This window comes from Polyodon spathula, chromosome 2 (genome assembly GCF_017654505.1).
Source record: "Polyodon spathula isolate WHYD16114869_AA chromosome 2, ASM1765450v1, whole genome shotgun sequence".
NCBI classification, from domain to species: Eukaryota; Metazoa; Chordata; class Actinopteri; order Acipenseriformes; family Polyodontidae; genus Polyodon; species Polyodon spathula.
Window position 1 is genome coordinate 79,463,115 of NC_054535.1, and position 17,085 is coordinate 79,480,199.

The 17,085-nt window shown below is 38.5% G+C and overlaps 2 protein-coding genes across 2 annotated transcripts in view; one reads left to right on the top strand and one right to left on the bottom strand.

Annotated features, from left to right (window-relative positions):
- The window catches only part of LOC121327008 (probable E3 ubiquitin-protein ligase HERC1), a 76,407-nt gene extending 74,173 nt beyond the window's left edge, over nt 1-2,234 (top strand). Inside the window, exon 79 of the mRNA XM_041270750.1 lies at nt 773-2,234. Within this exon, the coding sequence (XP_041126684.1) occupies nt 773-958 (186 nt within the window). The 3' untranslated portion in view covers nt 959-2,234. The remainder of the gene's footprint in view (nt 1-772) is intronic.
- Nucleotides 2,235-4,465: 2,231 nt separating this feature from the next.
- Nucleotides 4,466-15,764, bottom strand: LOC121301640 (long-chain-fatty-acid--CoA ligase ACSBG2-like). Its single transcript, XM_041231205.1, has 17 exons — nt 15,681-15,764; nt 15,158-15,211; nt 14,007-14,584; nt 12,600-12,886; nt 11,622-11,677; nt 11,459-11,476; nt 11,401-11,412; nt 9,408-9,528; nt 9,038-9,118; nt 8,704-8,853; nt 8,374-8,544; nt 7,775-7,956; nt 6,428-6,661; nt 6,016-6,233; nt 5,666-5,805; nt 5,253-5,496; nt 4,466-4,888 (listed from the first exon to the last, which is right to left on the bottom strand). Exons 2-17 carry the CDS (start codon nt 15,199-15,201, stop codon nt 4,815-4,817), a joined length of 2,610 nt encoding a protein of 869 aa, XP_041087139.1. The 5' UTR covers nt 15,202-15,211; nt 15,681-15,764; the 3' UTR covers nt 4,466-4,814.
- Nucleotides 15,765-17,085: the final 1,321 nt, after the last annotated feature.

The window sequence follows — 17,085 nt, forward strand, 5'->3', positions numbered from 1 at the left end:
ATCACTATACTGTCCGATTTTACTTTTCAGTTTTCAAAAAACATTTGTTGTTGAATTTGTTTCTTTTAGTATTTCTTAAGATTTTACCACTATATTGTTTTATTTCTATTTCTACCCATACATAGGTAAGTTTGCTTGGTTTTTTGAGGTTCACACAACATGAACAATTACGAGATTTAGAGGAGATGTATGTTTGCTATTCTAAGTCAACAGAATGTCAAGTCTAATTCTGATAAAATGATACTGAGAGCATCAGATTCTGGGAATCGAAGGTGTCCTGTTCCCTAGCTTTAAGTACGGTGCAGTATGTTACACTTGTTTGTCAGGTTTATAAAATATGTACGTTACAAAAAACTGTGCAGCAGTTTGAATTACAGGTCTCCATGAAAATATTCAGAACATTCCTTATCTGCTTTCAACAGGAAGAATAGAACTATTCTTGTTTTACAGCAGTTCTTATGTTACACTATTATTAATTCCCCAAACAGAGGTTACTGTATGTGTGTTTACACTGTGTTTCTCTAGTACCTGTTCAACTTTTACTTAAATATAGAATTCTGATTTCTAAATGTGACCTAGTATACACCTGCACTGCCAAGGGTGACATGTATTGTTAGCAAACAGTTACCATCGACTAAAGGTCAAAGCTATTTTCATGTGATTTTAAGTACAAAACCTTTTGATCAATAACAAGATTAATTTACACCAGCTTGGACAACAAAACAAATCTCTTCAGTAATAAGAGACCTGCTTTCTTCTGTTTTCCCCACAGCCCATCAATGGCCTCCCTACAGCACAGACCTGCTTCTTCCAGCTGCGATTGCCACCTTACACAAGTCAGGCTACCATGGCAGAGAGACTGCGCTATTCCATCCACAACTGCCCTTCCATAGACATGGACAACTACATGCTGTCTCGTAACACTGACACTGCTGAGGGCTCTGAGACAGAGTATTGAGCAGACCAGTAGACAGACTTCAATACCTGAAAGCACAAACACCTTCAATGCTGCGTTAGAGCTTGAAGCAACCCATTAGTACAAAAACCCTTAAGGCTAATCCCAAAGCTGTGGCTTCCAAGCACTACACCTGAAACAGAAAGCACCTGTGTTCAGTAGCATCAGAGCTACTCTGATTTCTGTTCCTCAAATTTAGAACTGCTTAAGACCGTATTTCATATTCTGAGACACTAGACTTAATGGAACATTAAGAGGCTTGCTTTAGCAGCTCTTCAGATGGTTTCAACTTGTAGCATAAACCTCTCCTATTAAACATTTGTAATAAAAGGTGTTGGTTTTTTAAGATCTGGTTGAATTGTATGCATTTTCAACAGTGGAAATCCTAAGGAATAATGTAAATCAATCATGAAAGAGTTAAAAATGTGGCAGTCATTCTGGAGAAATAGAATACAATGACAAGCTGGACTTTCACTACTGGCAAGTGGCTTTGACATCTGGTTATCCCAGGTACATTACTCATATGTACAAATGTTTATCAACTGGATTAACACTACAACCGTCAAACCCATAATGCCAAGGGTCATGAATATTAACACATAGTATGATGATGAACTGTGTATTCTGGTTAGGTTTAAAGGCACTTCTATGGTAAATACACACTGTATATTTTAATTACACTTTTGATTTATTTTGCCAGCAAAAACAAATACCTAATATATGCTTAAAAGCATTACAGATTTTTTAAAAAATCATAGCCCCAATATTAATTTAAAAAATGCAGTGCATCGGCCAAAATGAATAGTTCAAGTCTTCTTTAAAGTACTGTACTGCAATAAAGAATGAGCAATTACTTTGAAATGTTAGTGTACCTATCTTTTTTTTCTTAAGAAGTTATGCTCCCTAAATTTTACACCTCTTGTTGTTTTGGGTTTAACATTTGTGAATTAAGCTTTTTTTCTGTGCATTATTTGATCTTAGAAACAGTATTTGGTAAGGTAAACAAGAATTTTCACAAGCCCTGGAAATTAAGACAAAAATCTACTTAGAGGAGATGCTACTCAACTGAACATCCCAGTAATACCAGACCTTTCAAGTTTACAGGTCCATTGTGGTTTTACTGAAGGTATGCTTGTTTGATGATGTCGTGTGTGCACTTTAGACGCATGTGTATTGCTGAATGTCTGATGGCCAATATAATAACATACTGTATGGGTACTGTTACTGAAAGCAGAGGGGACTTATTAAACCCTGTGTAAACAAAATAAATGTAATGCTGATTTAATTTTTTTGGTTTCTTTTAATGTTGTAAATATTAGGTAATGCATGCCTAAACCATGAAGTACTATTCTAATACCTTACACTTGCAACAAAGAGGTGATTGTAGCACGATCATTCCTTAAAATTGAAACAATCTGTTAATTGACATGGGTTTACAATTAACTTAATTACTGCCAGTGGCTGTCATTATGGTAATTAATGAGGGGCTATGCTAATATTTCAGATATCAGGCCTCATAAGAACATACCACTAATTAAACCCATCTTGCATTAAAAAGGGTGTTGATTTACCCTAAACTTTAGAATGACATTATGGAAATGTTCTATTTCTACTTAACTAAATTTTGGTCATTTGGGTTTACAGCAAATGCCTGACCATTGTCTCGGCTTTGCTTTTAACACCACAGATGGTTAAATACAATTTGTTTAATATTTCCATTAAGATTCCCTTATAGCACAAAATATGTTAATGTGCTCTGCTAAGGTTGTGCCATTAGGTTATCACTACTAATTCCACTGAATGTATTTATTTATTTTTAAACCTATGTTCTAGAGTTTCATGCTTTTACCCTACCCACTTATCAGTGGTCCTTGCACAATTTGTTTTGAATTTGACACACTGAGCCATGGAATGATAATTGTACCAAACTGGCTCTGGCCTACCCTCTCCAGGCATTCTATACGTGGAACTTGCATTTCCAAAGCATAGGATGACAGATTAAAAGAAAAGAATGTTCCATTCTGGGTACCAGAAGCCATTGTAAACATAACCAAACCCTTTTTGGGGACAGAGCACAGGCAATAGTATTTATTGAATGCAATGTTAACCAACTTGATATCAACTGGGCTCTTGTGTGAACTGCATTTGGTCCTGTACAAAATAAGATGCAGAAGGGGTGAGAAGAGAATACCTTATATAGCTCTTTGTGAATTTGCTCATTTACATGTTTGCTTAATACGTGGAAAAATAAAACCGCCAACTAGGAATGCAACCAAGCAGCAAGGGATTAGCATTGTACTCATGAAATCTTTGACATTACAGTGACATTTTAGTTGAGACAGATAAAGGAATACCAGTTATTTGGATAGCGAATGTTTGGCGGTAAATGAACCTTGAACAGAACAGATGCAAACTAGGGGCCTATTGCACAAAAGTGGTTTAAAGAGTTATCCTGATGACTTCCAGGTTTAAATTGTGAAAGTAAGGCTTAGTCTGTTGCACAAAACGATAACTCAGGCAGGCTTAAAACCATGGTAACATCACGCTTGATTAATCCTGACAACACTAAATTAGAAGAAGGACATTTTGTGGGGAGAGGGTGTCCAGTGATCGCCATGATCCGATTAATAATCCAGATTCTACCCCATCCGAGCGATATTGCTTCTCTAGGAATGGTATCCTGTATCTGGCAGATCTCCTAAAACATCTATATAGTACATATTTATTTTTCATTAATCAAAATACAGCACTAATATTATATATACACACATTGTGTATATATATATATATATATATATATATATACACATACATACACACACACCCTCCCTAAACACGAACACATAAGTCTTATGTTGATATATGAACAGCAGTAGTCAGGAGCAGGTTTTTTTTTTTTTTTTTGGTTAAAAAAAATGTATATTATAATGTGTTGCTTGAAGCAGTAAAAAAGTCACCCTTTCATTTTTTCAGATGACTGTTAAATAAGATTACCATGACAACACTCAGTTGGTTCCACACGCATAGATAGAAACATTTAACCTGGCTTGAGTTATCTAGATTAATTTAAACTCTGTCTATGTTCTTGCAACAGAGTTAGCCTGCTAAGTTATATCCTCTTAACTCAAACTAAACCACTTGTGCAATAGGCCCCAGATGTATTTTGATTGTGTAGATTAGTAATTTGTGCATTAACTATAGAATGCAATTCCATTGGACCAGAAACTTAAAAAAAAAAAAAAAAAAAAAAAAAAAAGGGAAGATATTGCAGTAACTCGCTATAAGCAGTATGTACTGTATTTGCACACTTTGGGCAATTCACGTATGCTCTGTCCTCTAACCACACACACCTGTCCACAGGGCAACATGTGCTTTTCACATGTTCTATCAGGACAAATCACCTATGGCCTTCTGACTAACCAAACTGAGCCTTTGAACACACCTCATGCATTTATTTTACATATCCAGGATGCATTAAGCTTTTCACCTTCTAAAGATGACAACTACTTGTAAATTTCAGAAACAGTTTATTATTAACAGTGCAAAAAACTCAGAAGACAGCAAGAATGGCTTTTGAAATTGCATATATACATTTGGCACTATGCGATCGTTATTTAGAAACTGTGTATATACAATTGGTGTTAAAGATACGTGTAAATTTAAGGTTTGTAGAAAACAACCACCTTTAGGTACTGGCAATTAAAAGAAAGCAATTATTATACATGTCATCTAAGAAACGTGATGGTGTTTTGTGCAAAGATTAAGAAATGAACGATCCATAGAAGCAGGAAAACAAATTCCTATTCATAGTTCAAAAGCCTTGGCTTCTTTAAAAACAGATCAACAGATCTCGTACACTTTACAAGTAAAATTCTTCAATTTGATCTTTATACATTTTCTGCACAACAGGCCTCTTCAGCTTCATTGTTGGACCTGTTAAGATGAAACAAAGCAAGTGATGTTAGATGCCAAGCAGCTGTGCTATCTTTACAATTTGAAGTGATACCAAAGAGAGTTTGATAAAATATAACAGATAATAGGGAAACAAGCTGGAAAGGACCCATCAAAATTATACAAAATACTCCACATTAAAACAGGAAAGTTTTTTTGCATAGACACCTTTACTTATTTCACAGTTCCATTGCTATAGTATGCAATAGGGGCCTTTAAAAATAACAAAAAAGCTACACACAATTGCTTGCAAGTTCACAAAAGGATGAACATGTACCATAAAACAAAAAAAACAATCCAAGAAACAAATACAGATGGTGATCAGGTTTGGAATAAAGCTCCTCACCAAGCTCTCCCCCTGAAATGGAGAATTCCTTCTCCAGGATGGTCCACTTTTGGATTTTCTGGGCATTGGAGGTTGCCTTGGCATTGACCCGGTCAATCCCCGCCTGGATGGCTTTGAAAACAGGCAGGTTCTTCTTGCTGGTGATCTCAGACAAGCGACTGGCCCGGCAGCCTGTCTGCCTGCAGAACTCCTTGGATTGGGGTGTCAGTTCATCAGTTGGCTCCCCTTCATCATCCACATTGCACTGGGGATGTGGGTTGGGATTAGAGAGAAGTGAAAAATTAAAATAAGCTTGCTTTTGTAAATATGAAAAATGGAAATCCACACACTAAAAAAGGAGAATATGAAATGCTGGATAATGCAAACAAACTATCACTGCAATAGATAATACTGCCATAGTAGTACAGTGGTACCTTAAGGGTCAGCAACATGCTGAGGAACTTGCGCTTGTCTCCGATCAGCATGGCGTTGCTGATGATCGGGAGTTCCTGCTTCACAGCATCCTCAATGGGCACCGGGGGGATATTCTCCCCACCTGCAGTGATGATCAGCTCTATGGGGGAAGACCCGAAATGGAAAATGAGCTTACCAAAAAACAGATGCTAATGATTGAGTCAAATGTTCACAAATGACAGATCCCTCCTCCACAGATTCTCAAACCTAAAATCCCTCATTGCAAACAGGGGACATATCAAAATATCCTTCCAATGTTAATGCTCAATATTAAAAACCCCTCATGTTTTCACTACATTAGTCATTTTACCCTTGATGCGGCCAGTAACATAAAGGAAGCCTTCAGGGTCATGCTTGCCCAGGTCCCCAGAGTGCAGCCAGCCCTCCTGGTCGAGAGCCTCCTCCGTCTTGTCAGCCATGTTGAGGTAGCCCATGAACACGTGGCGTCCCCAGAAACAGATCTCACCATTCCCTTCCTCATCTGGCTTATCCAGTTTAGTAGAACATCCAGGAATCTCCTTACCACAGCTGAAACAAAACCACAGCTGAGCTAAAAACTGTACATAGTGGACATCTAATACATGGGACACGTAGAGTACTTTTGACCATGTGCGTCATAATGCTTTACTAGATGTGGTTAACACAGTACTTTGGAAGGACAAGCACACTTAAAAGGACTTCATTGTACTTATCAAGAGAAATGGTCGGTCTGTGGAACGGACCTCATGATGCGGAACGCTGCCTCACTGGAGATGGCATGCGGGCCAGTGCTCTCGCTCATGCCGTACAGCTCGTAGATGGGCAGGTTGAGGCTCATGAAGTACTCCAGCGTGTCCTTGGTAATGGGTGCTGCTCCAGTGAAACATTTTGTGCAGCGATCCAGTCCCAGTGCTGCCCGCACCTTCTTAAATACGAGGTTGTTTGCCAGCATGTAACCCCAGGGCACAGTTTGATTTCTAAGCAAAAAAAAAAAAAAAAAAAAAAAAGAAACTCCATACACCATAAACATTAAAACAAAAGACAAACACACACAACCTAAAGAAGTCTTATCCCCATTTTGATTGCCTTGGTTAATGAAAATATGATCCAGAGAAAACCAGCAGGCACTTTGGAAAGTTCACTTACTTGTAAGTGCTGCATTTTACATCCAACGCTGAAATTTGCAGACATTTAAAATAGCAGCACGACATGAAAAGCAGAGGCTTCTGGTTACTGTATGCAATTACTGCAATAGACAAGTTGCAGTCAGACCATGGGACACAAAAAGGTACTGTCTCACAGCAGTGTAGCTAGAGAGTTGGATTTGAAGAATTTGTTGATCATAATGCAACAGCTTTTATTAAGGCTCAGGAGGTTGGAGCAGTGCTGCATACAAGAATGTTTTTATAGTTTGTTACATGCAGCTTTTGGGTGTGCGGTCTTATGACATCACAGAAGGGCATTCTTTTGTGAAAATTTTATATATTATATATATAAAAAAAAAAGTGGTGGCCATTATTGTTTAAGACTCTGAGAATAAACGTGTATTATGTCATTGTAATCACTCAGGTGAAACAATGTCTGATAATTTGCCCAAACAGCAATGTTTTCAACAAAACCTCCAGGAAGAATTGCAAGGTCCCTCGCGTCATAGAACATGTTTGTATACATGTATCTAAGCAGAATACATAATAAGAGACAAATAAAGGGAAACATTTGTATGGTTTCAAGTACTTTATAATGTTCCCCAGAGTGTTCTGAAAAAAAAAGACACCATTTCCAAGATGCTACTGCAAAATAAACTGAATTTTTATATGAAGAGTCAACTACACCCAAAATAAATTTAAAATATATATATTTTTTAAAAAAGCCTGGTCCTGGGGGAGCATCCCACTGCAACATCCTGAAAGGGTTAAAATGAGATTATACTGGTATTCCTGTACCCCTTGCATTTCAATTGCTCATTACCTGCTGCATTGTACAGATTTACAAAAAGCCCAATTGGAACCTGGCGACCCATAACATCTAGGACAAACACACCCTTAAAATGCAGGCCGGGCACAGTTATCAGGAAGAGTCTGGTACAGTACCCGTTCATGAAGTTGTAGTTTGCCTGGAGTCCGATGTACTTTGCCCACTCCGCCACCTTCCTCTTCACGAGAGAGGACTTGGAACTCTGGCTCTGCATCTTCTCCTGCATCTTCTCCCACACCCGCGGCACCGCCATAAAGGCGGTCGGACGCACCTCGCGCATCGTGTTCACCAAGGAACCCTGAAAACAGAGCCCAGCACCTTTACTTGATAGGAACTTACAGTCTTGATTAAGAACGCAAGTCTCAAGCTGTGGTCCCTCAGACCATCACCCTGTTCTGGAACACATCAAGACTGTACACGTGTACGACACATGCTGTTTGAGCACACACAGCCCAATGGGATCAGCACTCAAGGCAATGTCCCTTCCTGAGCATAAGCTTGTATATCAAAAGAGGGAGAGTAGCACCTTGGACACAGAAACAATTACTCAAGAATGATGCTCAGCAGAGTTGAGACACGAGTCACTTAAGCTATCAGTTAATTTATTTAAAAGTGTGACCTGGGTTTTCATACACAGTACATAATTTAAAACATTTGTCAGTCTTCATAATGCCAGGAAATTTGGTAAAGTGAAATTAAATCTAAAGATATTCACCTTCAATGCATCTGGCTCTGCAAAGTAAGTGGTTGCTCCAAATCTCATGGAAATCCAGATGTCAATAAGCTGAGCTGCAATGTGACTGAGTGGAAGGTAACTTATAACACATTCCTCAGTCCCATTTCTCAAATCAGCCATCTTACCAGCAGCTTCCGCTGTCCATGTGAACTGAAAACAGATAAATAAATATATTGTAATAAACAAATCTCTCAACCCACCCCATGTCCTGAGTGAGCCACCTCTTGTTGTAATAGATCCTACTACAAGCAGAGGGAATGGGTCTTGCATCCTAGTCCTGCATGGTAGCCCATGGAGGTTTATACTCACATTGTCATGGCTCAGCATGACCCCCTTGGGCTGGCCAGTGGTCCCAGACGTATAGATCAGACTGCAGCACTGATTGGCCTTCTGGGACCTAATGATATCATCAAGCTGTGCATCAGGGATCTGCTTGCCCAGTTCCATGAACTCTTTCCACTGCACATGGGAATTTATAAAAACAAGAGATATTATCCACAAGGCGTGACCAAGATGCAGCTATAGGCGAAGTTTCAGTGGTGCAGAAGATTTTATGGGACACAAATGTATACATCTGTCTGCATTTTCACCAACTGAACACTCCATTGGTGCGTGCAGTTCATTTAAAAAACAGAAAGCTTACCGTATAGAGGTTTGGTTGCTTTTCTTTCAGCTCATCTTTGTACTGAACAATAGCCTTCAGGTGGGGCAACTGGTCCTTAACCTAAGTAATTGGAAAAATACGTAAAATTACTTGAGACCAATTTTAAATTGGAGATTAACTCAACAGCCAAAGATAAAGTAGACAACGGAAGAGGGAAAACGTACAAAATGTTTAACATTGAAAAAAGTGGAAACAGCAGGTGACCACTTCAGGTGGCTGTACAGGTTTTATGGTAGAAATCACATATTTGCCTTTGAACGTCCCCCAAAATTTGCTTAATGCTTCCGTTCCAAGTGATCTAATATGCAAACAAGGACATTGGGACACAGTGTCTGGCCACTGTTGTTACCTGTAGGATTTTGGTCAGCTGCTTGTGATTCTCCACCACCAGGACATTTGCTTCACAGTTGTCTGCCACATACCGACAGGCCTCGGGGGAGTTAGTTGTATAGATACCCACAGCCAACCCTCTGAAGAGAGAAATAAAGCAAATATGATAAAAACCTTGATTATTCAAGTTAAGATTTTGTTGCTGGACCAAAATCAAATTGGAATGCCTGGCTCCACCTAAAGAATTATTCACAACTGAATTCAATGCAAAAACTACCGATTCTTGGGGAAAAAATCTGGGCACAAACTGTCTTATACTTTAGCAACCCTTATTGGTCAAGCAGTGACTTTCTAGGCTAAACTGCCACAATATAGGAGGTGCCCCATAAATCTTCAAGACTCCAGATGGATAAGTGGGTTGCTGCAGTGAAGCAATATTAAAACTGGATAGTTCAAACTCAGCAGTTTGGAAAAAAAATAAAAATAAAAATTGTCTACCAGGGATTATACATATAAGGTAAACCTCTCTACATATGGGTAACTTTTACAGTAGTCAAGGCATGCTTTCACCAGCTACATGCAAGTTCAACCTTAGTTATAGCACATGTCTTAACCAACTTCTCTTACACACTACCTTAGGCGTGGCTTTAGGTTTTTAAGATGGTGCAACGCAGAGCAGTTCAATTCCCATGTCAGCTCTATAGAATCTGGTTACCTAGGTACACTGTGCCAAAGATGTGGTCAATACAAAATGCTAAAACTGAATTAACATATGATTTTTCTTTCTATATTAGTCTACCAATACACATGGTTAAGGCTACAATTAGGCACTTATGTTGAAATATGCATTGTCATACACTGAAAATACAAATCTGCAGGAGTCTGTAAATTGTTTGTTTGTGTACATATAGATGGCTCATAAGCACACTTAGTACAGATATTGATCTGGACAAATCAAGATACAAAATAGTAAGTGTTCTAAATGAATGCAATTGAACTATGCATTTTCTACCTGCACCGTAGATTTGCGGAGTGCTGCCAACTTCTTGACAGACAATGTTGCCCGTGACAGAGTTCAGTTCGTATTAATGTACACAATCATTTGTTTTCTAATATCAATTTTACACAAAAATATTGGAATTGCCATAGCTAACATTAGATTCAAATGGCAGACTTCAACACTTGAATGACATTGATTACAGTGAGGTTACCATGGAATTCAAGTGATTGATGCTAGTCTGGGAGGGTCCAAGTTTATTGGACCCTCCCAGACTAGCCTATTGGACCCTATTGGATTATTTACTTTCAAAAGACTTTACCCAATGTCAAGTCCATGTACTGCCGCGAATTGGGCAGGGAATGGCAGATGTAAGGTGACTTAATTGGATAACTTGTTACATGTATTTTCTTTAAATTCATTGGTTCGTATTTCATTTGCAGTCGTCGAATTGGCCAAATTAGCAAGTACAAATAATTAGAATTACTGCATGTACCAAAGTCAAATTAGAAGGTGTAATAAATATTTAAAAGCATGTACTAACAAATTTTTGGCCCAGGCGGCCTTCCATAGGTACGCATGCAGCATTTACGTGTAGCTATGCAAGTCAACGAATGAGATACCCCAGCTGAGCAAGCAAACAAAGTAAAAGGATGACTGCTAAAATAAACAAATCGTGAGTGGTTGTCTGTAAATAAAGAACAAATGAATCAGGGAACAGAAGGTTGCCAACTTATGTTTTCTTTACAACACATGGCTCGTTTCAGAATAGTGGAAAACTCTAAAGTCCGATTCATACTTCTGGTCGCAGACAAATGCGACAGGTGCAGACAGCTAAAAGTTGTGCAGCTTCACCATTTGCTGTACAAAAGCAGCATTGTGGTCACAGCTACTTTTGCTGTGCAATGTGGTCAAAGCAGTTTAGTTACACTTTAAAACAGGCTGCATTTTCAAAATTAAACGTACATTTAAAACTAGAAGTGCAGAGTTTGTTTATTAAAAAAACACACAACACCCCACCACACAACTCAAGTACGCACATCACAAGACTAGATTACATCATTCTGACTTACCGCACAGGGCTGGAGAACCTCAACTCCGCCCAGAAATTGGAGTACGTACTGCAATTTTGTAATTTAGAAGTAACATGGCTTGGTGTACTATTTAAAAGTGCTTGTCTATGTTGATGTAGCTAAAACTACATTGGTGAAATTTCCCAAATTCTTGCGATTTTGCCACTCTGGAGAGTTAAACCCCAGGATACCAACGCCATGGTAACGTTCCAGGCCCAACTAAGGGGGGAAAAAAAAAAGTCAGTATTACTAGATTTATTCATAAAATCATTACATAAAGACTTAAAAGCAGAAGCACGAAGTGTGTGGTTAGGTTGTGAAGTTGTAGTACACTTTACATATTTACTCATAAAATCTGCATTTAAAACTAAATAAATAAATAAAAATAAAAAATCCCAGTTGTAATTGCTGACAATTTAAAAAACAAAAACTACCTCTGTGAATAATGTTACCCCCTCTGTATTGCCCAACCTATGTTTGGAATACAATATCAGAGAGCAGGGTATTAAATTCCTTAAACCTTTGTAACACTTTATAAAGCCTGCCATTTGATAAATAAAAAAAAAATAAAAAACTGCACCTGTTTGACCCTTCTGAATGTAGCCTACAAATGCACTTTCCCCATTGAATAAGCTAGTTCTATACAAGTTACAATGCACCAAATCCAGAAGAACTAAATTCTTGGACATCTTAAAGCACTGAGACTTCTGTAGTTTCTGGAAAAAAAGGTCAAAAAACCAACTCTGCCAACAAACAGGAGAGAGGTAACAAAACAAAAAAACCCACACCACAAACATTCCATACAGTGGAAACTACAGGAGACATCTCAAAATAAACACAGGCTTACAATAGTTTCACATTGCAATCTTCCATCAATATACAAGGGGAAAGCATTACTAAACAGCTTTAAACAAACCACTAAAATGTACAGCATTTTACTTGTTGAAATTTGTTGGAAAGCAGAACTAAAACTTTCTGCCCCCAGAACCATGTACATAAATTGGATCCCATTTCTGAAATATTCACACTAAAACAAAATACTTCTCCAGATTCACTACCAGATGGTTAGGAGCCATCAATTTATATATATAATAAATAAAATCACACCCTGAATCAAAAACACCCCACTACTGGAACTCACCTTAAGAAAGCTTTTGGCTGCCAGTCTGCATTCATTGTAGTACTCCCTGAAAGTCATGGTTGCCCACTGGCCCTCCTTTTTAACAGCAAGGGCAGGGGTCTCCCCATATTGTTCCACTGCATGCTGAAACATCTGGTGGACCGTCAATGGAGTCTCAGACCCTGGCCCAGACTGCGTTATCCGCAGCTTCACCGGCTCGTCCCTCTTGATGGTCCACATCACTTCTGAAGGAGCCAGGGATGTGACAGGCACCCGGACAGCCGTAGGTTCAACTATAGTTATCCCATCTTGAGAAAAATTAAAGCAAGGGCATAGGTTCATGGCTGAATTTCTCTCGGGGAACAACTTCTCTCGGAAGCTTGTTTTGATATAGCCTTGAACTAGCAAGCTAGACACAGCACTAATCTAATGAGCAGCTCTTGAACAGGAAGTCTCTTCACAGACAGCCAGTAAAACCAAGCGTGGGGAATTTGTGACCGTCACCTTCTCTACAGCATGCAGAATACCCGAGCTGGGATTTGTCTGATAGAGCGAGCTAAAAGGAGCTCAAATTACATGACATTAAATACAGGAGGAAATAACTTGCAAATACAGTACCCAGCTATATAGACAAAACTTTTGTTTTAAATTGAATATTTCTACAGAGCTATGCCTAAAAAAAAAAAAAATTGATTCCAACTGCAGCATAATATTACAACCAAGAACCTTGTTTTGGAGGGCTAACACGCAATTAATTGAAACTTGTCACATTCGGCTATTGGCAACACAGCTTTAAGCTTGTCAGACAATACTGTAACTAATCAGATTTTTAGCAATGACGATATTCGATATATTTTATATTTTGAAATACTGTACAATGGTAAGCTGTTCATTAAATGGTGTTTTAAATTAAAAAAAAAAGGATAAATGCATCTACAATACAGCAAAACATGTGAATATTTGTGGTGAAATATTGTCATGCAATAATTTATACAGTTAAATGTGTTCAGGCAGATAAACTACAAACACGACTGCACGAATGAGAAGCAAAATGTCGAGAGAACTGCAGATGCCTGCGTGTCAGAATGCAGAGAGTAGTTTGTTCACTTTGACGAGAGCGACATTCCGCATGACTGCCTTCCTGATTGTTTGGGTTCAGCTGTTGCACCGAGACTCTGGAAGTCAAATGAGTGTTGAGAAGACACAGGCAGATTGTTTAAAAGGCCCAGAGCATGATTATTGTACTATTGAAACAGTGATATCAAAACGTCAACTTTTTATACGCTTTGGTAAGCAAAGAGTCAGCAGAGGTAGACAGATTCTATTTTCCTCTACAGGAAATACAGTATATTAAATGTCAGTCCTCACGATCCACTATCAATCCAGATTCTTCAACCACACACACACACACACACACACACACACTACCTGTGGGAAATAAAAGGTCATTGGGTCCAGGTGATCTAGGAGGTTTTGGGGGGGCATCCAGCTTCTCTTTGTTCTGAGCGCTGTCCAATACATCTTGTTGCTGGAGAACGTGATGCACGTCTGCTCCCTGGGCACAGGGTTCCGGCTCATTCTCTTCCTCGGTTACACAGCTGAACTCAGGAACTCTTGATGATTCTTCATTTCCAGACAGGCTGGATAACTGCTCCGGAACTACCTGCTGCTCAACAGATTCATCTTTTGCTGCCAATATTGTGTCTCCCAACACTGACGATGTCAGGTCAGCCTCTTCAAGAGTTGACTGTTCAGGTTTTTCTGCATTCCCTGTGGTCAAAGATTCCTGATCTCCATTTGATGGTGGTTCTACTTGTATCTCTAATACTGCTCCTGCTTTCTTCTCATCCTGCATCAGGGAGTTTCCTCCACTGACTACAATGTGGGAGTAATTTCCATTCTGCGGGACCTTGACATCATTGAAGAAGCCAGTGTTTGATGCAGGGTTAGAGGTGGTCAGAGGGCTTCCAATGTATTCTCTCACAAATGGGGAGATATCCAGAAAACTACAGGAAAGAACAAAGTGTGTTTAAAAACTAGTTTAAAAAGTATTAACACACCATATGGCTAGGAGGCAGCTGAACCAAAAGTGTCCCTTGTTTTGTGAAGCAATTAGTGGAGCATTTTGAAGATTCAGCTTACCAGAATTTTAAAATACTGCAAACAAAACCACCACAACTGACCTCCCCCCTCCCAAAATAAAAAAAAAGTTTGCTAAAAGGAAAAAAAAAATATATTGCAGAAAAACTAAAATGTGAACAAGTTTCACAATGATTAATAACATTAAATGAAAACATTGAGGTGAGTTTGTTTATAGTGTTGTTACCTTAATTTAAAAAATGATATTATATATTAAATTTGTTTTGGACACATTTCAGTGTATAGGATTTAAATTCTACTTGCCTTGTCCATACACTGAGGGGGTTAAACATGTTACTGTACAAACCAGGTTTACAAATTCTGCATTTAGCACAAGATACAGCTCAGAACAAACACTCAAGCCATGAAAGAGTTCTGCAAGTCAGAGTGCATCCTAGCAGGGGAGGATACTGCATTAAAAGCACATCCCCTTGCAGTACCTTTCAGTCTGATCAACCTCCATTTGATCCCAGTTCACCGACATCTTGAATTTACTGTTGGAGAAAGAGAAAGATAAGCCTTAGTTGTCAGAAATAACACAAGGAAGCAAGCCGTACTAAACATTGCCTTTACACTGCAGAACTGTATAGAACACTGAATGCTTAGCAAATTAGGTGTCTGTACCAGGATACCATACACACACACAAAAAAAAAAACACAAGACAGCAGAGCTGTAACTAAAGCTTCCAGAGACCTACTGTACTTAAGTCCATGTTTAAAAACGTGCCCTCTGGTTTTTTTTTCACGTCCTCTGGTTTCAGATATTACCAAGCAGGCAAAGTTCTTTGAAGTCTACTTGGTAATATCTGAAACAAAGATCTTTGTAACTTATGCTTCCATCCTCCCTTATTCACTTCATTAATTAAATATTTCAATATATTTTACAAAGGACTCCAAACAGCTTAGAAACCAAGCTGAACAGGTTCCCACAATCTGTGCTACAGTATGTTAAATGCAAACTACCTTGTTAAATCCAGCTACTGTAGCTTGCCTCTACACAGGTTAAATTGTTAGCTCAAACTGCAGCAGAGGGTCTGACACAGCAACAGGAACGTCCTATATCTGCCCTTTTATGACAGACAAGTATTGCTACATTTCTTAATGACTTGCGTTATTTTAATGATTGGACTATGTTGGCCCATGAAGAAATACAGCATGGGTGCCAACTGTGTGCAGCTGCACAGTATACAGGTCAGCAGTTTATTTGCAGGTTTAAAGCTGGTAGAGACATTTACAGTACTATGCTGGGAGTAGTAAACCCAGGATTCTATTGGAGAATTTTACAGCATGGGGGATGCCCCAAGATTTCAACCACCACCTCCAGTATTTGTGGGTATCCAATATACAGAGGATTCTGTAAAATGCTCCAATAAAAACAAATCTAGCTAGGGTTATCAAGGACCACAAAAAAGTAAACATCCTTGAAATCTTTCGATAAAGTAGCTGTAAATAAATAAATAAATAAATCATACTTTAAAAGTTCATTATTTTCCCTTTTAAGGTTCAGCCAAACCCTTGTATGCTTTTGTGAGCGGCAATGTCAACAGAATACCTAAATTAAAAGCTTTCATTCTCCACTCTGACAGGGATGGAGAGAAGATTCCAATTGTATAGAAGCTTCACCTGTTCCAGGTTTTACTCCAAGTGATTAGCCACAGTGCATAAATAAGCTCAGGCGTGTCTTAACTCAGTTAAACAAGGAACGGATCAAACTGCTATGCATCCCTGATCCGACAACGACTTCTCTGAAAATTTCTTATACGTCAAGCCAGATATGTACAGAAATAAAGTGTGAAAAAATACACTGAAAACAAATGTGTAAGGTTATTTCAAAATTACTAAGTGCATGAAAAGATTGAGAATATGCTAAACCAAAACTTACCAGTTACCCTGAATGGCAACTACAATCCAAATATGGTTTAAGCCATTTTCTTAGTTCCAATCAACATAATAGAATGACCCCAACTTGCAATACTCCATATAGTCTGCAATAACTGCTTTGGCATACCTACAGTAGATGAACTGTTCTTTTAAAGTGCCAATACAAGGGCCCTGTAACCACAGAGTCACAGTAGATAATAAAACCCATTCACAAGGCAATGAAACAAACAGGTTTATAATACTAAAAAGCATGTTAACTATATTACTCTGCTATTCATCGAGAGGCTGGTTATAAGGAAGCAATGTCTTTCAGTACAACCCAAAATCTAGCATATGAAAGTGCAAGGATATTTTTTTAGTTTATGATGATTTCTCATGTCCAACCATTTTTAGCTGAATTTTGCTTGCACTTTGTGGTACAGGCTGTGCATTGTCACTATCAAACACTATTATACAAGAAAAAGGATCTCAAATCTGTGAGCTACTG